Below are 26666 nucleotides of genomic sequence, written 5' to 3'. Positions count from 1 at the left end.
CAAATAACCCTAGTAAGATGAGAACTCTACAGACGAGGAGAAAATACTTTCAAATCACATTTCTGACAAAGAATTAGTAACTAAAATACATAAAGAGCCCTCAAACTCAACAATAAAGAATCCAATTAAGAAAGTACAAAAGAGGGAAGAGAGGTGGGAGGGAAAGGGAGGGAGAAGGGGAATTGCACGGAAGAAGGAAGGAGACCCTCATCGTTATACAAAATTACATACATGATGGTGTGAGGGGGAAGAAAAAAAAAGAGAGAAAGAAATGTGTCACAGTAGATTGGGTAGAGAGAAGTGATGGGAGAAGAAGGGAGTGGAAAGGGGGATAGAAAAGACAGAAGAATAAAATAGACACTAGTACTGCTGTATGTATATACTGACTATATGACCAATGTAATTCTGCAACCTGTACACTCAGAAAAAATGAGAAATTATAGCCCATTTGACTCAAATGTATGATATGTCAAGATCATTGTACTGTCATGTATAACTAATTAAAACAAATTTAAAAAAAAAAGAAAGTACAAAAGACATGAAGAGTCATTTCACGAAAGAGAACATGCAGGTGGCAAATGAGCACAAGAAAAAATGTTGAACATGATCAATTATCTGAGAAATGCAAATTGAAACCATGATGAGATATCACCACACAATTATTAGAACCATTAAAATAAAAATTAATGACAACACATATTCTGGCAAGAATATAGAGAAAGAAGATACCTCATACATTGCTGATGGGAATGCAAAAAAATAAAGCCACTCTGGAAAATATATTGGGAGTTTCTAATAAAACTAAACTAAAACTACCATAGAACCCAACAAGTGCACTCCTGAGCATTTATTCAAGAGAATTAAAAAACTTATGATCACATAAATACAATATACAAATGTTTATAACAACTTTATTTGTAATAATGAAAACAACTCAGATAGCCTTTCAAGACTGAAATGTTTAAATAAACTGGTTTGTATCCATACTACGGAATACTGCTTAGCAACAAAAAGGAACTACTGAATACATATAACAAGAATGAATCTTGAAAGAATTATGGTGAGTGAAAAAGTCAATTCCAGAATATTATATACTGTACTACTCCATTTATATAACATTCTTGAAATGAGAATTTATGACTTCTCAACAATGTGTGTGCAACTAAACCTTGTTTAAAATAATAGATCAAGAGATCAAGCATAATTTTACACTTATCTAAAATAGAAATTTCCATTCTTTCCATCATCTGTATGATTACTTCCTCACAGTTTACCAAAGGAAATAGGAGAGACTACCAATTCCACTGGAAACAACATTCTATGTACCAGAGCACAACACTATAGCACAAATGATTATACTTCAATTTTTGCCTTAATTTTTTGGAAAGAAAATTATGTAGAATGTGAAAAAGGTACATACAATCACCAAAAGTGGGTTCATTAATCAAATGAGCAAACTTATAAATAACCTTTTATTTGAAGAGCCTCCAAAAGAGCCCAAGTTTTATTCTCCTTTTTAGGTTTCAGGGCTCAAAGTTCTAGTCAAAAGGTCTAGTTGTTTGAAAGGTAGAATAAATTTGCAAAAAGAATATTATAAATTATTATTAAATTGCCAAACAAATATAAGAAATGTAGATAATTCTTAACTTTTGTATACAATAGATTCTTTTTATCTTTTTTAAAAGGATGTCTTATTTAAAAGAATGTTTATTTTGGCTCACAATTCCATAGGTGGTCCAAGGTGGGCCGATCCCACTGCGGGCCAATCCCACTGCTCTCAGCCAAGTGAAGGAGAGTTTCTACATTCATAGAGGCAAAGAAGAGATAGAGAAGGGGGAAGGAGCTACATGAATCCTTCCAAGGCACGCCCCCACTAAAACAGATTCTTAACTAGGGGAATGTCTAAAACTCAAAAAATAATAAAGGAAGTTTCACTCTCTCCTCTCTCAGGGCTAAAAACAAGTTATGCCCTGGCATTAAGACAAATCTTTAATTTCAGCATTTTATTTATATATATGGCTTTCTTAAATATTATATACATATATATCATCCTTAAAGGAAAAATTATACAATTTGAGAAAAAGCACAATGTTTTCAGGATACTAATGAGTCTTACCTCTATATAAACTGTGTCACATTTATGAAACTTATACTACTTATCAGAAGAATCACACTTCCATCCTAGCTTTCTATTCATTCTTAAATAATAATGGCAAAATGATATAAGGATTACATCAATCATCACTGTAGTATAAAGCTGGCAATGTTGCCAAAGGTTACATTTTAACTGCAAGAAGTAGAAGAGGTCATATATCAAAATGTCCATTCATTCACTGATAAATAGAAGACTGAATTTGGCACACACTAAAACAGATTTTAGTGGTACTGATGGAAAACATGAAATAAATACTAGTATATAAATCAGGAACCACTTATGTAAATAAATTCACTCTCAGTCTGAGACCTCTCTTTTTCTCTTTGGGAAAAAGGAAGGTATTGGTATAAAGGTACTACCCTATTTATGAAGGGACTTAAGAGAGGGAGAAAATAGAAGCCTAACATTGAGACTCATCTGAAAGTCAGTTTAACATGGTTGCTGTAAAATCTGTCAGATTAAAACCACAAGCCTACCATTCATACCCTTTTCAGCTAAGAAATCCCATTCACCCTGGTCACAGCTATAATAAACAGTGCTGTTCATCATATACAAGTCCTAGACTGATAACATGCTATTTCATATCACTTCCTTGTATTGGATACCAAAACTCTGGAATTACCTATTCAGTGTGTGACTGTTCTAAGAATCTCTTCAAGAAGCATTCATTAAGTATGAACACTCAATATACAACTTTAGGTTTGAGGGTACAGCAATGGAAAAAACAATGAACAGAAATATCTACTTTTCACAGGAGAAATGGGGGTTCAAGAAAAGTGTTAAAAGAATAATCTAAAATTCAGTTTATTTTACTAGTGTTCAGTTTCAGATGCCTAGTAGACAGTTGAAATTAATAAGCAGGCAATCCCAGAGTAGAGGCAAAAAAATTATAATTTAAACTCTAAAGCCTAAATAATATTACTAAAGAAGGGGATATGGATAGAAAGGAAAAAAGGGACCGACAATTAAGTCCAAACATATTGCAATATTTAGAAGTTGTGAAATTTTAAAAAATGTAGCAAATATGGCTATGAGATACAGCCAAAAAAGAGAAAAACTAAAGAAGTGTGGACATGACTTTTATACTATCTTGGATGCTGAGGACATAAAATAAACCTACAATCTCTGCCAAAATTATCCAAGTCTAGTGGTAAAGACAAACATTTTTAAAAAATCTAATCAGTGATTTTATGAAGGTTATGATAAAAAAGATTAATATGAAAAATCAGTAATCTTCCAACATAATAGAAGTAGACAGAAAAATAACAAAAATGTAATAGGTATTTATAGTAACAAACATAATCATACAAATGCATAGGAAAAATGTAACAAAATTTGGGTAAGTTGTGAACAATGAAAAACTATGAATATAATTGAAATAAATTATAGAAGATATCAATAAATCAAGAGATACACCATGCTCGTGAATTCGAAGGCTTATCAAACATGTCGGTTGACACTAAAATTTAAATAGAAATGCAGAAGAGACAAATAAATTTTAGAAAAAAAAAAGAAAGTTGGAGGAATTATACTGCCTAACTTCAATACTTTCAACAATCGAGAAAATGTGGCATTGACAAAAAGATAAGAGACCCACCAAACGATTTCTAACAAAGGTGCCAAAGCAAATGAGACTGGAACACCTGAAAATCTGAATAGGAAAAAAACAGTGAATAACCCCTACCTCAAACCAACACAAAAAAATTAACTCAAAAAAAATCGGAGTTCATAACCCACTTGAATCAAATGTATGAAATATGATATGTCAAGAGCTATGTAATGTTTTGAACAATTAATAATTAAAAAATCACAGTTTTTATGTAAGCATAAAAACTATAAAGCTCCTCGAAGAAAAAACAAAAGAAAATCTCTATGATCTTGGGATAAACAGAGATTTTTAGATAGGAGATTAAAAGAATTAACTATAAAAGAAAAAAGTACAACTAGACTTCATCAAAATTTTAAAAATCTATCCTTCAAAAGTTAATATTAAGGGTTTGGGGATATAACTCAGTTGGTAGAGTGTTTGCCTCTCATGCACAAAGTCCTGGGTTCAATCCCCAGCACCAAAAAGAAAAAGAAAAAGAAAGAAAGAAAAGAAAAAAATAACCATTAAGGAAAAGGAAAAGCAAGCCACAGACTGATAGAATATTCACAATGCATATATTTAATAAAAACCTATATTCAAAATATATAAAAATTCTTACCACTCAATAATAAGACCAAGAAATATATACAAAAAGCAGCAAAAATTTGACCAGACACCTCACAAAAGATGATATATGAGTTTGCAGTAAAAACATAAAAAGATGTTCAACATTCCTGTTATAAGGAAAATACAAATCATGACATACAACTCTAGAGCCATCAAAACAGCTAAAATGCAAAAGACTGACAATACCAAGTATTGGCCAGAATATAGAACAACTGAAGATTAGAATGTAAAATGATATAACCACTTTGTAAAAATGTTTGACAATTTTTTATAAAGTAAAACCTACATGTACCCTACAACCCAATCAATACCTACAAATAGCCCAGATGTACACAACATATAAATGGATTAACAAATTGTGTTATATCCATACAGTAAGTATTACCCTGTGATAAAAAAGAACGACAAATACATGCAAGAAAATGGATAAACCTCAAAATCACTGCACTCATTAGATAAAGTTAGACACACAAAAAAGTATAACTGTATAATTCTGTTTATATAAAATCCTAGAAAACGCCACATATAGTGTCAGAAAACAGATCAGGGGTTATCTAGGTTAAGGTTAGTAGTGCAAGAGACTGCAAAGGGGCATGGAAAATTTTTTGAGGGTAATAAAAATGCCCTGTTTCTTGATTATGTTTATGATCTCATGGATACAGACATGGAATTATATAACTTAAAAGGATACAGTTTCATACTATGCAATTCATAATTTTAAATTGTTATTTGAAAAAGATACCATGTACTAAAAGACTTAACAAACCAATGTGTAGATGAAATGGGAGACTATATTCAGCTATCTGTCACCAATCACCCTCTGCCATCTTCTAGTCCACAGCAAGAACAGGAAGCAACGAGCCACTAAGGATTCAACTTACACCATTGCTTGCCCCTAAAGAAAGAACCCTGTACTGTGACACCTATAAGAATACACAAATAACATCAGAATCTCCGAGGTGACCAGTATATGATATGGCATCCATACTGCATAGATATGAATATATTACAAAGATGTGAAAACTTGAATTTACGTTCAAGTTATCCTGTAATAAGTGACTACCTCCCTCCACAAAGCCTACCTTACAAATCTCCACCAGGGCAACCCATACTCTCTGTAAAATCCAAAGTAAAACAAGGCACCAATCTCCTTTTAGCATTCTGTGCTTTTAGTGTTGTTGCTATATTAAATAATAATAGGAGGTAGAAATGCTTTATTATATATGCCACCACTGAGGGCAACTTCCTAGTTTAAGTATACCCTCAAGTTCAGACACCAAAAAGTCAGCCTAGTTTCACTACAGGGTGACAAGGAATTTGTATTTCTTAACTTGTAGATTCAGCCAAAGTACCTAATCACGAGATTGATCTTCATTATCCAAGGTGTAAGGAGTTGAGGGAAAACATCAATAAATCTTCTTTTAAATTGTTTGCCTCCTCTGCATACCAAGAATATACGAAGATAATAGTATAAGTTTAAGAACAGTGAAATGTCATACAACAAATGCTCTCACGATTGGTAACACTCTGAAAAAGTACATCAACTCTATTTGGCAAGTGCACATCTTTGAATACTATGACATAAAAAGAGTAATTTTGCTAACAGCACAGTTCTTTGGCATTAGCAAAATCTTTATTCAATTTGTTAATGGTCTGGTTTCAACCAATTACTTATAAAGTAGAAAATACATTTCTGTTTCAAAAAAAGACTGATTAAGGGTTTCTTGGATCTAAAGCTCTTTAAATTGATTGCTGCATCAACAGCTAAATCCATCAACTTCTTTTCCTGGGGAATTTCCATTTGTTTCAAGCTAAAGTAATTCTTCCTATATTCCACTTCCTATATTTTCATTTTTAAAAAGGAAAAAAATTTAATGATTAGAATCTAGTATTCCAGCAAAATTCAAGAGCCATAAAAATAAATGAACCACAAGAAAAGCCCAAAGTACAACCAAAATGAAAAACAAAGACTAATGGGAAATACAAAATATAATTCATACTCTTTTCCTTAACTGTTCTTTTCTCCAAAAATTAGAAATATCCTTCTTTATAAGAAAATAAAATAGACTAAACTTCTAAATAGCAAAATTTGTAAACAAGAATATTGTACATTTATTCATTTAACAATTATTTATTGAGAATCCACAATCTCCCAAGGGCCACTAAAGTAATGAAAATATAGCAATGAACAAAACAGACAAAAAATTCTGTCCTTGTAGAACTCATTTCTAGTGATAGAGACAATACAAAAGTAAATAGATAAAATATATAGTGGGCCAGATAAGTGTAAATATTAAGAAGCAAAATATCACATTTAAATAAAGACCTAAAGAAGGTAAGGAAGCCAACCACATGGACATACAGGAGAAAAACTGAGGGGGAAAAAAAAGGTCACAGGCATTCAGAGTAAGCCAGGTAGAGGATATTAAGAAATGAAAATAACAAGATAGACAGTGGATCTGGGGGTAAGGGGGTGGGGGGCTACAGATCATATAAGCAATTGTAAAAACCCAACTTCTATTACAAGCAACATGGAAAGCCATTAGTGGATTTGAGGCAGTGAAGGAACAGAAGATGACTTATAATTTTTAAGAATCATTTATTTAAAATTTTTTATTTGTTTTAATTAATTATACATGACATTACAATGACTTTGATATATCATACATTTGAATCAGATGGGATATAATTTCTCATTTTTCTGAGTGTACAGGTTGCAGAATCACATTGGTCATACAGTCACGTATATACACACAGTAATAATAATGTCTGTTTCATTCTACTATCCTTCCTATCTCCCCAACCCCTCCTCTTCCCTCCTATCAATTCTCTCTACCTAATCTAAGGTAACGCTATTCATTTTTTTTCACATCTTCATACATGTATTTTGTATAATGATGAGGTTTTCCTTCCATCATCCATGCAATTCCCCTTCTCCCTCCCTTTCCCTCCCACCCCTCTTTCCTATGTAGAGGTAATCTTCTTCCCATGTTCTTCCTCCCTACCCCATTTTGAGTCACCCCCCTTATATCAGAGCAGACATTCGCCATTTGTTTTTTGGGAGGGACTGGCTAACTTTACTTAGCATAATCTGCTCTAATGCCATCCATTTTCCTGCAAATGCCATTATCTTATTATTTTTAGTGCTGAGTAATATTCCATTGTGTATAAATACCACATTTTTTTTATCCATTCATCCATTGAAGGGCATCTAGGTTGGCTCCACAGTCTAGCTATTGTGAATTGTGCTGCTATAAACATTGATGTCCCAGTAGTATGCTGTTTTTAGGTTCTTTGGGTATAGCCCAAGAAGAGGAATAGCTAGGTCAAATGGTGGTTCCATTCCCAGCTTTCCAAGGAATCTCCATACTGCTTTCCAAATTGGCTGCACCAATTTGCAGTCCCACCAGCAGTTGTATGGGTGTACCTTTTTCCCACATCCTCACCAGCACTTGTTGTTGTTTGTCTTCATGATGGCTGCCATTCTTACTGGAGTGAGATGGTATCTTAGAGTAGTTTTAATTTGCATTTCTCTAATTGCTAGAGATGATGAGCATTTTTTCATATATTTGTTGATTGATTGTATATCCTCTTCTGAGAAGTGTCTGTTCAGGTCTTTGGCCCATTTGTTGATTCAGTTAATTGTTTGGTTTTTTTTGGTGTTTAGCTTTTTGAGTTCTTTGTATACCCTAGAGATTAGAGCTGTATCTGATGTGTGAGGGGCAAAAATTTGTTCCCAAGATGTAGGCTCCCTATTCATCTCAAAAATTATTTCTCTTGCTGAGAAAAAATACTTTTTAGTTTGAATTCATCCAATTTGTTGATTCTTGGTTTTAATTCTTGTGCTATAGGCATCTTATTAAGGAAATTGGGGTCTAGCCCCACATGATGGAGATTAGGGCCTATTTTTTCTTCTATTAGACGCAGAGTCTCTGGTTTAATTCCTACATCCTTGATCCATCATGAGTTCACTTTTGTGCATGGTGAGAGATAGGGATTCAATTTCATTTTGTTGCATATGGATTTCCAGTTTTCCCAACACCATTTGTTGAAGATGCTATCCTTTCTCCAGTGCATGCTTTTAGCACCTTTGTCTAATATAAGTTAGTTGTAATTTTGTGGGTTAGTCTCTGTGTCCTCTATTCTGTACCATTGGTCTACCAGCCTGTTTTGGTGCCAGTACCATGCTGTTTTTGTTATTATTGCTCTGTAGTATAGTTTAAGATCTGGAATAGCGATGCCACCTATTTCATTCTTCCTATTTAGATAAGAATCATTTTTGATTCTTAAATCAAACAATGACTGGGAAGTAACTTATATCACACTAACCTCCTTAAAGATAAAAATCATCACCTGTAGACAAAATAGTTTTTAAAAATGTAACGGCATTGGAGAATGACTAAAAATAGGCAGAAGTTAAAATAAAGTTGACTCAAAAAATAAAGGGAATTTGAACTTTAAATAAAGGGACTTTACAAGGTGAGATATTCACTCATATATGACTTCTCCCAAACCTTGTAGCAGGGGGTGCCTAAAATTCTAATGGAAAACCTCAGCCTTTTTGGCATAAGGGATCAGTCATGCTATTTCTAGATACTTACTCAAAGAAAATGAAAATAAATGCCTATTAAAAGACTTGTATACAAATGTTCATAGTGATGTTATTCATAATATCCAGGAACTGTGAACAATAAATATCCACAAACAGGAATATGGATAAACAAATTATGATTTTCATACAGTGTAATACTATTCAGCAAGAAAAGAATTACTGACACATGTAATAATATGAATAAACCCAAAATATATGTTAAATGACATTAGTCAGATACATTTCATACAAGTCCATTTTAATTAATTACAGTATCAGATAAAACTAAGTTAAGATGGTAGAAATCAAAAAGTGAGCATGAGGGAAAAAGGAACTGACTGAAACTGAGCACTTTCTGGAGATGAAACACTATTTGCTTTGTTTCAAATGATTGAATGGGTACACATAATTTCTGAAAGTCATCAAAATGAACACCTAAAATCTCAGCTTACCACAGATAAATTATATTTCAATAAAAAGAAATTTAAAAACACATCGCAACATTTAAACCATAGAACCTCTTAAGTTAATTCAAGCATATAGGGAAACCTGACTTTTATTTGAATAGCATGCCAACAACTAAGGTAACAAGAGAGGAAAGTTTGAGTTGTATGAGAATATAATCACAACAAAATACCTTTCCTGTAAATGAAGACAATAACATTAAGAAGTAGTTAAGATTGGGCATGGTGGCACAAGCCTGAAATCCCAGCAGCTCAGGAGGCTAAGACAGGAGGATCGCAAGTTCCTCAGCAAGGGCAAAATGCTAAGCAACTCAGTGAGATCCTGTCTCTAAATAAAAACACAAAATAGGAATGGGAGGCTTAGTGGCCGAGTGCCCCTGAGTTCAATTCCCGGTACTAAAAAAATGTGGTGTTTTTTTTTCAATTTTTTCAATTTAAAAATTTTTTTTTAAAAAAGTAGTTAAATCTTGAATAAACTCTCAGATATTTATTCATAGCTATATTCCATGTTTCAAGATTTAGATGCACAAAATGTGCTTTTTCTGCCCTTTTTATAATAAAGCCTTTCATTTAACCTTAGAGTTCCAAAACAAACAAAATTAAAATATTAAATAAAATAATAACATAAAAAACATAATTTTTAATGTAAACTTCTAGTTTCTTATTCACATGAAAAACAGGTATTTAGAGTTCAGTACAAGACACTCTGAATTAGATATACCTGGAAGACCTCCATGTGAAGACTACATTAACAGTACTATATATGGCTCTGAAATTCAGGAGAGAAATTTTGGATTTGCATATTTTGAAGTATTGGTATTTGTAAGATAATTGGTACTGTAAAAATAGATGAGATTATCTATAGAACACATAAACTAAGAGGAGAAACAAAGGATAGCATCCTGAGGAATAGAATTATTGAAAGAAGAGGTCACTGAAAAGACTACAGTAGAAGACAGCCAGGGAGAAGGAAGGCCAGGCATGAAAGTCAAATCCTCCCTAAACTATAGTGCTCAGCAACGTACATAATGCAGAATTGTTGGCTAGTATGAACACTGGACATATTTCCTTGGTACCTGCTTAGGTTTTCCTGGACCTGATGACCACAAGATCCTAGTGGAATCTAATGCATTAAATTAGATAACTTATGGTGAATTCTTCTCTCTCCCTATCTCTTGTCATAGTTTATAATTTTATTATTTCTTTATATTATTTATTCAATGGAGATGCTCCTATCTCAAAAGACCTGTCAACATTATAAATTTTAAAAAGTAATCATTAACCAAAACATCAAATTAAAATTTTGTGACATTGTTTAAATATTAAATGAGTTACAATAAAAAAAAAATTTAAACTCAGTTTAAAGAACTGTTGATCATTTGTTCTCCTATTCAGTCTTCAGTTTCTGTTCCTTTTTCAGAGTATATTTGTAAAGATTTTAGTATATAACTAGTCCAAAATTAATGTGTTCTGTCAAATGAAAGGTACTTTACTAAGGAAAACAGATCTCTCCTGGAATCTGGTTGTTCTTTTTAAAGGAAGGAAAAATACAATTTTTAAAAGTGAATAAAAAGAAACACAAGTATCTAGTAATTAAAAAATTAAGTGTTGTACTTAACAATAAAATGGAGAGAGGGCAGGACTAGGGATGTAGCTCAGTCTCAGTTGTAAAGTATTTGCCTAAGATACACAAGACCCTGAGATGGATCTCCAATACCACAAAAACATACAAACAATAAAATAAATTTTACAATAACTTAAATTTTGAATGTTTTAGAAACATTATTAATGTTATTTAATGTTTCTATAACATTAATGTTACTTAAATGTTATAGAAACATTATTATCTTAGGAATCTTAGCCATCCATTTTTAAATGTAAGTTGTTCAAGAACCTGCAAGAAGATGATAAAATTTTATTATGTAAAGAAATAATTTAGCCAGACGTGGTGGCACTCCCAAGCTGCCTGTAATCCCAGTGGCACGGGAGGCTGAGACAGGAAGATCGAGAGTTCAAAGCCAGCCTCACCAATGGCAAGGGGCTAGGCAAGGCAGTGAGACCCTTTCTCTAAATAAAATACCAAAATAGGACTGGGGATGTGGCTCAGTGGCTGAGTGCCCCTGAGTTCAATCCCTGGTACCAAAAAAAGAAAAGAAATAATTTATTTTATGAATAAAATCCGACATGTAAATAGTGAAGTGAAGAACAATCTTAATAGGAAAAAATCCCATTAAAAGCATTTTGAAAATTCCAAACAGATACAATGGAAAAATTCATATTTTAAAAACATTCTCAAAAATACATAAATGTTTTTAAGAAAAGGAATCAATGTGTGTACCCTTTAAAGAGAAAGCACCTCTATCAGTGCTTAAAATATGCCTTCTATACATTTCTAAAAACCTTATTTGTAAAGGTATTTTATTAAAAATATATACAAAATAACACAGTTTAGGAATTATGTCCCAGAAAAAAAAAAGTTCTCAGAAAAAAATAGGTTGATTTCAAAAATATCTGACATGTCAGTTTGTATATTTAGTAGAGTAGAAACACATGTAAAGGCACTGTAAATAGAATTTCAGGAACAAAGTTAAACATAGTATTTAATTCTGTCTGAAAGAGGATTCAGAATTTAATAAATGTTATGACCACAAGGCATTATTTTAAAATCAAACAGAAAACCCTGTTAGGAGAGCTCTGCTGACAGTCAACACTGATAAAAGAGAGAGGAATATAAATCCTCATAAATGGTGATGACATTTCAGTCTCAAGTCTCCAAAGAGATTAAGACAAAGTGTTAAAAAAAGTGAGAGGAGATAAAACTTTAAATTTTTTTCAATCATATCCTAGGAAAAGTTATCATTATGATTATTTTTCGATCTGCCTTTCTCACTTATTAGCTCTAAATAACAAAAGAGAGGAAAAGGTGTTTTTCAACTGATCTTTGACAAAGGTGCCAAGAACACACAATGGGGAAAGATAATCTCTTCAACAAATGGTGCTGAAAATACTGGCTATCTATATATAAAAGAATGAAACTGGACCTTTATCTTATACCATATAAAAAAATTAATCTGAAATAGATTAAACACATAATGTTAAGATATGAAACTAAAACTTTCTATAAAATGCATAGGGAGAAAGCTCCTTGACATTGGTCTTGGTGATGATTTTTTTTAATATGAAACCAAAAGTATTGGCAACAAAAGAAAAAATAAACAAATGGGAATACATTGAACTAAAAAATATCTGTACAGCAAACAACAAACAAAATGAAAAGGCAACCTATAAAACGTGAGAAAACATTTTCAAATGATATATCTGATAAGGGTTTATTATTCAAAACGTGTAAAGAATTCACAGTTCTCAACAGCAAATCAACCCAATTTTTTAAAAACTGGGAAAGCACACAAATAGGTACTTCCCAAATAAGATGGAAAAATGGCCAACTATATAAAAAAAAGTGCTCAACATCACTCATCTTCAGAAAGATGCATATCAAAACAACAATGAAATATTATTTCTACATGTTAGAATGGCTATTATCAAAAAGACAAGAAATGACAAGTGTTGACAACAGTGTGGACAAAAAGGATCCTTGTACACTGATGGTAAGAAGGTAAACTCGTATAGCCATTGTTGTAAACAGAATGGAAATTTCTCAAAAAAATTAAAAATAGAACTGTCTTATGACCCAGAAATCCTTTGCTGGGTAAATATCCAAAGAAAATTTAATCAGCACCTTGATGAGATATCTGCACACTGTGTTCATTGCAGCATTATTCACAACAGCTCAGATATGTAAACAATCTAAGTGTCCACAGATGAATAAATAGATAAGGAAAATGTGGTATAAAAAAAGGTAAGCTGCCTTTAAAAGGACAACAGGAATGAAACCGAAAGACATTATGTTAAATGAAATAGACCACTAACAGAAAGACAAATCCCGTATGATCTTAGAGAGTGGATTTTAAAAAAATCAAAGTCACAGAACAGTATAGAATAGTGGCTACCAAGGGCTGGGGCATGGAAGAAATGGGGAGATGTTTGTCAAGGGGTACATATTTTCAGTTACATGATGAAATTCTGAGGATTTAATATGCAGCATGAAGACTACAGTTTGTTATACTATATTGTTCACTTAAAATTTGCTAAATGAGTAGATCCTAACTGTCCTTCCACACTCATACACATATCAATAATGGGTAACTGTGTGGTAACTGATGTTTGGATATATTGTAACCATTAAACAATGTATAACAAATCATTTTGTGTACCCTAAATACATATAACTTACATTTTTCAACTGTACCTCAATAAAGCTATGTTTTAAAAAAACTGAGGGCCAGGTGCAGTGACTCACACCTGTAATCCTAGCAGCTCAAGAGGCTGAGACAAGAGGAGAGTGAGTTCAAAGCCAGCCTCAGCTATGGTGAGGTGCTAAGTAACTCAGTGAGATCCTGTTTCTAAATAAAACACAAAATAGAGCTGGAGATGTGGTTCAGTGGTTGAGTGCCCTAGAGTTCAAACCCCGGTACAAAACAAAAAAACAAATCTGAATTAACTGGGCAAGATGCTCCACACCTGAAATGGAGGCTAAGGCAGGAGGATCACAAATTCAAAGACAGCCTCAGCAATACTTAGCAAGGTCCTAAGCAACATAAACACACCCTGTCTCAAAATAAAAAAATAAAAAATAAAACAGAAGGCTTGGGCATGTACTTAGCAGTTAAGTGCCCTGGGTTCAATTACTGACACCAAAAACCAAAACAAAACAAACTGAATTAATAACTTTTGATATTTTAACTATTTAAATGAATCTTATTTACTTTGAACTAAAATGATAAGTATCATATAGACAGTACACATAGATCAGTCCCTAAATTACCATAAAAAAATTAGTCATTGTGCATACACCTTTTATTCATTCTATAAGTCTGTCATTTTGTCATTTTTAAACAATTTAAATGACATGATCTATTTCAGACATGGCTATTTTAGCTACCATATCCTAAATAGCATTATAGCTGTGAGAGGTAGCATGTTTTAAAAGAAACAGGGCTGAAAAGATAAAGTTACTTACATTTTCTAAAGTTTTATAACCTTTTCAAACTAAGAAGCATACACACAAATACATACATTAACACACACACACACACACACACACACACACACACACACACACACAAACTGTATAAATCACCTGCATAATGCTTGACACAGACAATTTGTAGCTAACCGATATGTGGTGGTATGGCATAGTGTCCCATCCCAGTTCTGTCACTTACTTAGGTCCATGACCTTCGATAACTTGCTGAGTTATAAAATATATAACAGAACTACTGATGAGTTTTATAAGATATAAAGTACTTAGCATAATATTTGGTCCATCATAAATACAATAAATGTTTGTTATAATTACATTAAGTATTTAAGATATTTAAAATGTATTTGCTGTCTGTTATGATTTAGATATTAAGTATCCCCCAAAAGCTCATGAGAGAAACAATGCAAGAAAGTTTAGAGGTGAAATTAACCTAATCAGTGCATTAATCCCTTCATAGGGATTAATTGGGTGGTAACTGTAAGCAGGTAGGGTGTGGAAGAAGGAGATGAGTTGGAAGGTGCCTTTGGAGTTTATATTTTGTCCTTGGTGACAGAAGTCTCTCTCTGCCTCCTGGTGTGATGTCTTGAGCTGCTTCCCACAGCAACACTCTTCGGCCATGATGTTCTACCTCACCTCAAGCCCTGAGGAATGGTGCAGGCTGTCTATGGACCAAGACCTGTGAAAGCTTGAGGGTCAGATAAACTCTTCCTCCTCCAAAATTATTCCTATCACATCTTTTGGTCACAGCAGGAATTAGCTAAACATAGTTTCCAGCATTCTCAATGAGCTAATATTCAATTAACCAAGTCTGCCTATCTTCTGTTTTTGTTTATGACAACTGATTAAATCATTTCTTAAACAGAAGCTAAAGTTATAAAACTTACAAAGCAAAAATATTATTTTTGAAAAACACTATCAGCCAGGCGTAGCAGCACACACCTACAATCCTCATGAGGCAGGAGGATCAAGAGTTCAAAGCCAGGGGCTAGGAATTATGTAGCTGAGATCACTGCCTCATATGTGTGAGGCCCTGGGTTCAAGCCCCAGCATTGCAAAAAAAAAAAATTAAGTGTGATATGTCTTAGAATAAGTTATACTCCATGTATGTATATATGTCAAAACACACTCTACTGTCACATATATATATATATATATATATATATATATATATATATATAAAAGAACATATTTTTAAAACTTAAAATAAATTTTAAAAAGAGTTCAAAGCCAGCCTTAGCAACTTAGTAAGACCCCAAGTAACTTAGCAAGAACCTGTCTCAAAATAAACTATAAAAAGGGCTGAGATGTGGCTCAGGGGTTATGTGCCCCTGGGTTCAATCCCTGCTACCAAAAATAAAATAAAATAAAACATCAGCCAGAGACTCTGAAAAACATCTTATCATTGGAAGTATCAAAAAAGAAAAATCCACAAACTATGAAGTGTGATTACTAAGATGCCAGAAATAGTGAAATCTATAAAACAAAAGGAAAATAAAGAAGAAATAATTGCAGGGAAACAAGATGGAAAACTTAAAATCTATATTGGATATAGGAAAAATAAATTCAAATTATGAAAAATGAGGCAGTAGAGGACATCGCAGTCAGAAGAATCCAGAATTAAAAGGAGAGATGAAAACAATAAAGGGCATTTTCTAAAAACCTATAGATAACATCTTAATGATGACAGGCTGAATGCTTTCTTCCCAAAATTATGAATAAGCAAATAATGCTCAGACTTAACACTCCTGTTCAGCATCATACTCAAAGTTCTAGTCAGTAAAATAAGGCAGGAAAAATGAAGAAAAGCTGTACAGAATGGAAAGAAAAAAAATGAAACTATCTGTATTCTCAGATGTTGTAATTATCTACATAAAACAATCGCAAGGAATCTACAAAAAAAAAAAGCTCCTATTACTAATTAGTGAATTTACCAAGATCCTAGAATAAAAGGTCAATAAAGAAAAATCAATTGTATTTCAATGTGGTAGCAATAAACTAATAAACAATTGGAAATCAACATTTTTATAACAGCATCATTTACAACAGCTCAAAAAAGAATGAAATACTTAGCTACAAAGCTAATAAAATATATGCATAATCTGTAAAAAAAAATACAGACAAAAGAAATCAAAGAAGATTTAAATAAATGAAAAGATATACTCAATGTTATTTCTCCACAACTTCATTTATAAATTAAACCCAATCCCAATCAAAATCCCTGAAGGATTTTTTCTTTGTAGATACAGGAAAGCTGACTTCTAAATGTACATGGAAAGGTGAAGAAACTAGAATACTTAAAATAATTATGAAAAAAAAAAAGAATAAAGTAAGCAGACTCATGCTATCTGATATCAATACCTAGTATAAAGCTGTAGAAATTAAATGGGGGATATTGGCATAAAGATAGACAAATCAATGTAATCAAATAAAAAAATCCAGAAAAAAGTTACACATATCTATGTGAAAAGGATTTTGACAAGGGGCAAGGCAATTCAGTGACAAAAAGATGATATTATCAACAAATAATGCTGGAAACAAGGAGCATCCATACACAGAAAATATGAACTTCAACCTGCACTTAAACACAAAATGAACTCAAAACCAAATGTAGGCTTAAATGTAAAACATAAATGTATAAAACATTTAGAAAGAAATAAAAGAGAAAATTTCCATTACAATGAATCATGTGCCAAATTCTTAAGATACAAAACAGAAAGTAAGATCAAGAAAGAAAATAATTTAATGACTGGACTTTATCAAAATTAAGAGCTTTTGCTCTGTAAAAAAAACACTGTTAAGAAAAAAGAATAAAAGTACAGACTGGCAGAAAATATTGTAAAATCACATATCTGAAAAAGAACTTATATCTAGAATATAAAAATAACCCTAACACCAACTAAGAAAAAGAAAACAAACACCCTCCTCCTCCACACATTGTAACCAAAAAAGAAAAAAAAAAACTCCAAATCTATATGCTAAGGTTTGTATCTGTGACTTTTCTTTATATTATATTATATAATTAGACTTCTCTATCAGTCATAATTTAAACATACAGACATACAGCTAGGCAAAAGATCTGAACAGATACTCACCACAGAAGATACATGCATGGCAAGCGAGTACATAAAAAAATTATCAACATACTTTATTAGGTAAATGCAAATTAAAAACACAAGACACCACCACAAACCTAACAGAATGGTTCTATTAAAAGTTAACTGATAGGGGGTTGGGATTGTGGCTCAGTGGTAGAGTGCTTGCCTAGCATGTGTGAGGCACTGGGTTTGATTCTCAGCACCGCATATAAATAAATAAAAAATAAATAAAGGTCCATGACAACTAACAAATAATATTAAACAAAAATTAATTGATAGTACCAAGTGCTCACAAGAATTTGGAACTATTGTAACTCTTATATATTGCTGACAGAAATACAAAATAATAGTAATCCTTTATAAGTTCTTACAGAAAATAGAGGAGGAAAAACACTTCCCAATTCATTTTGTTATCCTGATAACAAAGCCAAAGACATCATAAGAAAACTACAAATCAATATCCCTCACAAACATAGATGAAAAAAATCTGTAACAAAATATCAGGCTGGGCAGTGTTATATATCTATAATCCTAGCAACTCAGGAGGCTGAGACATGATTATCCCAAGTTCAAGGTCAGCCTGGGCAATTTAGCAAAATCCTGTCTCAAAAATAAAAATATATATTAATAAAATGTCTGAGGATGTAGCTAATAGAATGTCTGAGAATGTAGCTTAGAGGTAAAGTACCCCTGGGTCTAACCCCAGTACCACAAAAAAAGAAAAAAAATCAGCATATCAAATTTCTAGCAATATATGAAAAAAATTAATACACTATAACCAGGTAAGATTTATTCTAGGAATACAAAGTTGGTTGAACACCTGAAAATTAATTAATATAACACAACATGTTAACAGAAAATGGGGCAAAATCTGTATGATCATCTCAAACTCCATCAAAAGTAAACTGAAGGTTTTAAAAGGTATCATAAGAGCTTTATGATACTTTTGTTATTTTTTTTCAAAGCATTCATTTTCTTCACTGTTAGCTACACAAGTTCACAAATACTAATTGAGTACCTATAGCACATAAGCAATTCTGCTAGCACTAATGTAGATACACAAAAACAATTACATACATGATTCAGTTAAAAACTAAAATAAGGTTCATGCATAGAGACCCAGATAAAGGAATAACAAATCTTCTTATGAACTTAAGGAAAGAAAACTATCTCATTCCTAAAGTTATAGAGGCAAATTTTAAACTGTAAGTTAAAATTAAATCATATTGTAGTAGCAAATATGCTAACATATAGAAATAATTTTATAAGAGTACTATGTATATATTTTCATTTGCTTGACTCTACCTCTCAACAAAACAGTATCTCTTTAAAACCTCTTAAGTATAATAATTTATTTTGTCCATTATTAAAAATGTCTTTCAGATAGTATATCCTATACCTTGTGGGGAGCCAGAATCCTCTGCCTGAACTTTTCTACTGTTTCTTGACCCATGGAAGACCAAGCATTGATGAATGCTTCTGCTTTGTCTTGTCTAAGATGAATGCTCTCTAATTGCTGCTGCAAAGCTGCTGGCTTCACGTTGTGATATACTGCCTATTAAAGAGGAAAAAAAATTACATATATCCTTCTATTCTTACAGAGACTTTGAGCTGTAATCAATACAAAATTACTTTTAAGGGATTTAAAGCAAACAACATTTCACATTCTTATTGCATACATTTTGGATTGTGTTATAAACAATATCATATACTATCAACGCATAAAAGATTCAGGATTAAAAAGCTAAATTATGTGGGCTAACAATTTTCAATTCTGCCCATTTAAACAATACTACATGTACTTAATAACCAAAAAAACTTCTTTGCTCTGGCTATGTTAATTGTACCTCAGTTAAAATTTCATCTTATTTATTTCACTTAACTATTCAAAGTTTCCAATGATTTTGTTTCTCAACTAACAAATGTTTTTCAAGAAATAGTTCTCAAAACTATCTTCATCCTTCTATTTCCTAGGTAATACAGAATTTTAAGAACTGTAAAAATTTTTAACAGTGATTACTTGTTCTGTTTTTTACATTATTCTGGAACAGAATAAATTTCCCATAAATGCCATTTTGCACTATCCTATTCAATTATTCTTTTCTTCTGTTGAAGCTCACCATCAATAAGAATCAGAGTCATCTTTATGACCTGTAATTATATAAATCTGTAGTAGATACCTGAAAATTTGTTCTCCTAATAGAATTTGTTCACTAGAATGTTCATGAAATACTATTTAATCTTTTATTTTACAAATGGTCTGTTTAATCAATGAAGAGAAATTTCTTGAGAATCTATTTTAAGCCCAGTGAAGTGCTGGGCTTAAACAAAACATATCATCCCTGCCCCAGATAAATTCAAAATCCTGTGAGTGACATAACTGACATATGTAAAATAAGGAAAGACTAACAATGTGACCTACTATGATGAGCCAAGGTTAAAAGAGATACAAATAAGGGAAGACTATAGGTATGAGAGCTCAAGGCTAATTTGAGAAGAAGTAATGCAAAAGAGAAGCTCAATAGGAAAAAAAATACTATGATAACACTTCTTTTCTAAAATTTTTGTTTATCATCCTAGTCAAATATATCCCCCCAAATCATTTATCTAATTTCTTAAATGTGTTCCATTTTTCCAAAGTACAACACCAAGTAACAATGAATTCAAATCTTTTATAGCTGTCTGAAATCAAGAAAGTCTCAATTCACATCAATAAATCTCTACTGCTATTCAGCGTTGTTGCTTTGTAGAATGAAACACTGTTGAAAGAAATGATGCATTCAAATATTTTTTACTATACTGAAATTCTTGATTAAAATGTGTTCACAGCAAAAAATAAAATAAATGTATTCACAGTTTCCATCTTGCACACTTTGAAAAAAAACTGGAATGTCATAGATATCACAGCAATACAAATAATGTAGTAAACAAATCATAGTAAGGAAATTTGAGGTAATAAAAATACCTGTTCTAAAATAAATGATATTGTTTCAAGGACAAGGTGGAGATCTTGTTTCTCTAGAGAAAATGCAGCTTGAAGTTTTTCTTCCTCTTCTTCACTGAAACTGCTCTCAGCCTACAAATACAAATAGCAATCTCTTAGCACATATTTATGTATTCAAATCTCATACTTGACTCAATAATTCATATATGAATGAGAACATTAAAGAAAAAGTGAATCCAGGGTGAAAGGAAACTGATATAAACTTTCTAAAAGGTGTAACCTCCATTCTACACTACTACAAGCAAAATAAACTGGATAAAACTAACTTCTTGTGATGACTCAATTCATAATTATGAGCAATGATGCCCCGGTTACAGTAGCTTTAAGAAGTGCTGATGATTTTTAAGTCCAATTTTTTAAAAAGTCTCAGACTCCTGTGTTTTTACATTTTTTTACTTAATTTTTTATTTCTTCTTTTTATATATGCATGATTGCAGAGGGTATTTTGACATATCATACATACACAGAGTATAACTTCCCATTCTTTGAGGTTGTACATGATATGGAGTTACACTGGTCTTATACATGAACATAGGAAAGTTATGTCTGATTCATTCTACTCTCTTCCCTATTGCTCTCATATTTCTTATACCTGGTTTTCAGAATTCTTCCATTTCATTTCACGATTAGTAGTCATTGCTTGAAACTGCCTACGTGAACCATTATATAGTAGCACCTTCGTCCTCTGGTTTGCTGGTTCCACTCTCCCAGGTTAGGAACCCAGATAGCTGATTCTCAGAACTAGACATACAGCACAGTTATATCAATAGGGTTTATGTGAAGGCCTAAAGTCTGTTCTGTGGAGCCACATATATGTTTTTGGTGTATTACATGAGTTTTAACAGCCATTCCTGAGCTCAGAGGCCATAAATGTTTATATTTACATTCTCAGCTAGGGAAGTTTGTCTTAACTTCCCTCAGTATTTCCAAGTACAAACTGTTGAGATATCAGATGAAATATTACAAGATATTTTAAAATCCCTGTACATTAAATGCCAGCAGCAACCTTTGCATATTTTAACAAACCAAAACAAATACCCCAAACACACACACACACACACACACATACACACACACACAAAATGTACATGTTAGGATGGGCTAGGAAGATAACCAGTTCAAAGAAAACTGACTCCCAGGTTCATGGTCAGGTATATATGCCTATATTCTAAATCTAAGTGGTCTTAGTTTCTTCAAGTTAATCCCTACTAAGGAATTCAAGGAAGCAACCTGGATAAAGACTGGCATACTCCACCACAAACAGAAAAAAAAAAAAAAAAAAAAAAAACTTGGTAAAACCGAAGTATCAAGTTGATGATATTTAGAGTAGCAATCAATTCTCTAAACCTCTTCACCCATCCACCTGCCTCAAGTTCCACTATTCTAAGGGTTGTGCTTCTTTCAAGGCAAACACCAACTTGACAGAACTAATGTACATAAAAGAAAGGTGGCCGATCCTGAAATACACTGCAAACTCTAAGAGCTGTTATCACAACAGGAACCTCTCTGTAAAATCATCTCCTGAAAATACCTGGGAAAAAAAATAAAAACTGAAATTGTTACTGACATTCTCTTATCAGGCAAGATTTCACATACATGCTCTGTCCTCAGTTATTTCATTTCTCAACAAGCACATCTCACTCCAATCCCACTGTCTCTAATGACACAATATTCAGAATTGAATGATCCAGCTACATGGTTACCTCCAGACACCTAATAATTTATTCTCAACTCCAGAGGTAATTGAGAAGTCAAAGACAAACTACGCATCAAATTTTCCATGCAAATGCTCCATCCTCCCCAGTATCAAGAATGAAAGTTGTATATAAGGGTTTTTTTCCCCATATTGTTTTACACAATTAAGAATGCAACCACTGACTCAGGAAGAAAAGTAAAACTTCTGTATCTATTGCCTGCATCACTCACTTTGTAGCTGATTTATATAATGTCTTATATTCCTTCCTGAGGTTTAGTGTAATGGGTTAAAGGAATGGACTCTTGGAGCCAGACTAAATTACTATCTAGTTGTATGACTTTAGGCAAGTTATTTAACTGGTTTCTATTTCAGTTTCCTTGTGGATAAAAGGAGGCTGACAATAGTATCCACTTCAAATTGCTGTCAGGATTAGATGAATTAATAATACCAATCCATTATAAGAGAACCAGTCACAAAGAGAACAATGTAACTATTTGTGAAGAGCAGATAACACAGAATATTACTGCTATTGTTGTTCTTAGTCCTTCCATCTACATCACCCACAAATTCCTTACAGGCAGGAACTTAAAGGACCTCCATTTCTATTTGTTTCCCATGGAAAAGAAAAGAACTAACTCTGAGAACCAGTTTTGAGTGCTGTGTAAGTAGCAATGTGTTAGGTATGAGAGACATAAAATGAGTAAAACATGACCCTCAAGATATTTAAAGCAGGGGTGGGTAGATTGGTGAAGAGGTATAGAGATTTGATCTGATCATAAAACAAATACTTATTATATAGTACTAAAGTGTAATGAAAATGAAGCAAGTTTTAGAAGCACCAAAAAGAGAATATACAACTGTGAGAGTGAGACTGCAAAATATTTGCAACATGAGTAGTTTTCTCATTTGGACATCTGAAGGCAAACAAACCAAAGAGTACACGCATACAACTGAAAAACTTTATGGCACACTGCAGTAAAAAAACATTGTCCAGTCTTACTGAAACACTTACAAAGCAGGGAGACCATAGGCTGTACCTATATTATAATGGATAACAGACACAATGTTAAGGATTTTGAACTTTTCTCCACTTAGCAACTGGTAGTCACTGATGGTTCTGAACACCGTAAAAAACTGGTTGGAGGGGTTTTTTTGTTTGGTTGGTTGGTTGGTTTTGGTTTTTACCCTAATACTGGGGATTGAACCCAGAGGTGCTTTACCACTAAGCTACATCGCAGTCCTTTTTATTTTTACTTTTGAGACAAGTTCCCCCTAAAACCCTAAGATTCTTGCTAAATTATCCCGGCCGGCCTCAAATTTGCAGTCCTCCTGCTTCAGCCTGAGTCACTGGGATAACATGCATGCACCTGGCTGATCAATCTTTTTTTGAGAGAAAAACATTTAGAAAGATAATTAAAATTATATTATGAAGAAACAATAGGAAGTAAGAAGACTACATGCATAGATACTAATGTGAATGTAATTATTGTATTCCAAGGAAAAGATAAGAATCTGAACTAGCACTATAAGGACAACTCAGATTTGACAAATACAACATAGGGAGTAGGGTATGGCTCTGGGACTACTTCCTGGCCAAGAAAAAGAAGAAGAAAGAATAAGAGTTCTGGTTGTCATTGGCTGTTGATGCCTGGTACAAGGCAGAGCGGTTACTGGGTGCTCCATAAACATGGGTTTGATGAAATCAAATTTTTATAAACTAACAAAGAAATTAGGTTGGACTGGCAACCAAGTAATGAATTATCAAACACCCACAAATCCAAAACAACCACACCATTGAAATAAAAGAATAAGAGAAATAAAATTAGATGAAAGATTAAATGCTAGTTTCAAGCAAATACCACAGAATTATTAAAAGGAAAAATGAATCAGAATTTCCCCAAAGCATGTTCCACAGAACATTATTTCCCAAATACATACTACAATAAAACATTTCCAAGGTCAAACACATTTGGAAAATGTTATATACCATATTCACCTTTAATGTTTACCATAAACACTATTATATTTGATATGAAAAGTTCCATAATTTTAAAAATTTAACTTTATGGAATACAGAGTTTTCCAGATTTTAGACCATGGAACACTATAAAATCTGCAACAAATCAAGTATTCCTGAAAACACACTGGAAAACACTGTATTCCCCCCCCCCCTCTCACACACACACACAAATTCTACAAATGACAAGAGTTTCAGTGGCATCAGAAGAAATTTTTACATGATATAGAAACACAAAAATACAAACCTTCAGGTGAAGTTTTTGAAGAATTCGAGTAAGCAATCGTGGAAATCTTCCTACATCTATTGCATTTATCAGTGACACCGCTTTTTTCATGCTAAATAAATTAATAAAAGAAAGTTTTAAAACAAGTTTTAAAATATATTTGCTATCATTGTCTACAAGTTTTCATTTCAAAAATTCTGACTGCTATATGGAAAGTCTGAGTTAAGTCAGGTAAAGAAAATGGCAACCTGCAAAGAGTAAGGCAATCTGAACATTTCCAAAAAGATGCCCCCCAACAGTATTCTGTTGAAAAGGTGCACTTGGAAAATTTTCTCTTATTGTAGGCAAAGCAAACTACAAGGGGCGCACTACTCCATAGATGTTCATGTAACCACTTAATCCAGAATGGAACTAATAAAAGAGTGAGATAGGGTTTACAGTAATTTAGAAAATTACACTAAAAACATAATGCTGAATAGCAAGTAATGGGGGAGGTGGACACTGCATACAAAAAAATTGTTATTACTACGAAGATGGTTGCTTTAACACCCTGTTTCATTTGTAATAGTCAAATTCAAACAATATAATAAGAACAATTCCGTACCAAATTGAATATGGTTTACTGAGGTAGTGTGTGTTCCACTGATTTGAGGAAAGAAATTGGATGTCAGAAACAAAGGAGTCCAGGATGAAGGAAAAACTTAAAAATGACAACTCTCATCTTGAGAAGATTTCTGTCCAACCCAGGAACGAATAAGTTATTTTCCAACTTCGATTATTTGCCTATATACTTCAGTGATTCTTCTGTAGCCACACAACACATCTCAATAAATTGAATCATTTTTACTTAAATGGTGTTATTTTAAAAGAGAACTTTGGACCAGGTGTGACAGTGCACACCTATACTCTCCGCTACTGGAGAAGCTGAGGCAGGAGGATCACTTGAGCCCTGGAGTTCAAGATCCGCCAGGCCACCTATCAAGACTTGGTCTCAAAACAAAAATCAAAAATAACAATAAATAAAGGGAACTTTGTATCACTACCATGGGCAGCCAATCTTATCTACCACACAGAGAAATTTGCTTAAAAAATAAGTAAAATGGAAACCAAAGTGTTACCAAAATCTAGCCAGATTATATGACCAGCCAAAAACCCTGACCCGAGATTTATTCAATACCGACACACCTTAACTATTACACACCCTCCAGCACCAGCCAGAGCCTTTCCCATCATCATCATCATCAGGTCTGAAACTTGAAAACGGAAACAGAATACTTTTCCACGTGATTCGTCACTACTCAAGGTAGCGCCTGGGAACTTCTGACAACACTCCGAGAAGTGACCACAACCACGCACTTTCCTACAGACCACGGCTGCCAGGCGCACAGTCAGCCACAGACGAACCACCGTAAAGGTGGAGCACCAAGCGGCCCCACGCACTCGGCGGACCTGCGTGGCCCACGAAGCAACGTCGGCAGTCCCGCGCCCACTCCTCAGTCCCGCGCCCACCCGGGCCCCGCCGCGGCGCCAGGACAGCAGGCAGCACGGACATCCTCGCGCGGCTACCGCAAGTGACCAGCGGGACAGTACCTGGGACTCTCTGGCAGGATCGGCGCTGCGGACGCCGCCATCCTCGCTGCTTCCTAGTCCCCGCCCCCTGTCAGCTGCGCTTAGCCCAACCAATCAGGACAGCGGAGGACGGAAACCCGGAAGGCCCAAGCTGAGCGGTAGTTGCCTGCTTCCTCGGACTCCTGAGGCTGGAGGCCCAAAGAGACCGGTCTTGCCTTCCTGGAAGAGCGAGGGATCATCACTGTCGTCCTCCCTGTAATTCTCTAATCGTATTGGAGTTAAGATTCTACCTATATGTTTATTTATACTTAAATGCATACCTGGCTGGAGGTGTACATATGTGCATTTTTGTATTTTTGTGTCTTTAGATGTAATATAGTAATGTGTGTGTACCCACACACACACATATGTAGCATTATTTTTTCAATAGCGCACGTTTAAGACGCTGCGGCGGCTGCCAAAGGAGCTGTCACATCCCTACCCAGCCCTGGAGTGTGCCTCCTTTGCCCAGCATCGTTCCTCAAAAGAGT

At 33.5% G+C, this 26666-nt stretch overlaps 1 protein-coding gene and 1 non-coding gene across 2 annotated transcripts in view; one reads left to right on the top strand and one right to left on the bottom strand.

Annotated features, from left to right (window-relative positions):
- The window catches only part of Commd10 (COMM domain containing 10), a 187562-nt gene extending 161341 nt beyond the window's left edge, over positions 1 to 26221 (bottom strand). Inside the window, exons 1-4 of the mRNA XM_076855883.1 lie at positions 26158 to 26221; positions 24589 to 24679; positions 20590 to 20700; positions 19024 to 19179 (exon numbers count right to left, since the gene is read on the bottom strand). Of these exons, the coding sequence (XP_076711998.1) occupies positions 19024 to 19179; positions 20590 to 20700; positions 24589 to 24679; positions 26158 to 26198 (399 nt within the window). The 5' untranslated portion in view covers positions 26199 to 26221. The remainder of the gene's footprint in view (positions 1 to 19023; positions 19180 to 20589; positions 20701 to 24588; positions 24680 to 26157) is intronic.
- Trnae-cuc (transfer RNA glutamic acid (anticodon CUC)) lies at positions 4152 to 4227 on the top strand. Its single transcript has one exon. It is a non-coding gene; the product is annotated as a tRNA-Glu (tRNA).
- Positions 26222 to 26666: the final 445 nt, after the last annotated feature.

The sequence above is a fragment of the Callospermophilus lateralis genome, chromosome 5 (genome assembly GCF_048772815.1).
Source record: "Callospermophilus lateralis isolate mCalLat2 chromosome 5, mCalLat2.hap1, whole genome shotgun sequence".
Classification (NCBI taxonomy): Eukaryota; Metazoa; Chordata; class Mammalia; order Rodentia; family Sciuridae; genus Callospermophilus; species Callospermophilus lateralis.
The sequence above is the reverse complement of the archived record's forward strand: the minus strand, read 5'-3'. Positions and strand labels throughout refer to the sequence as shown.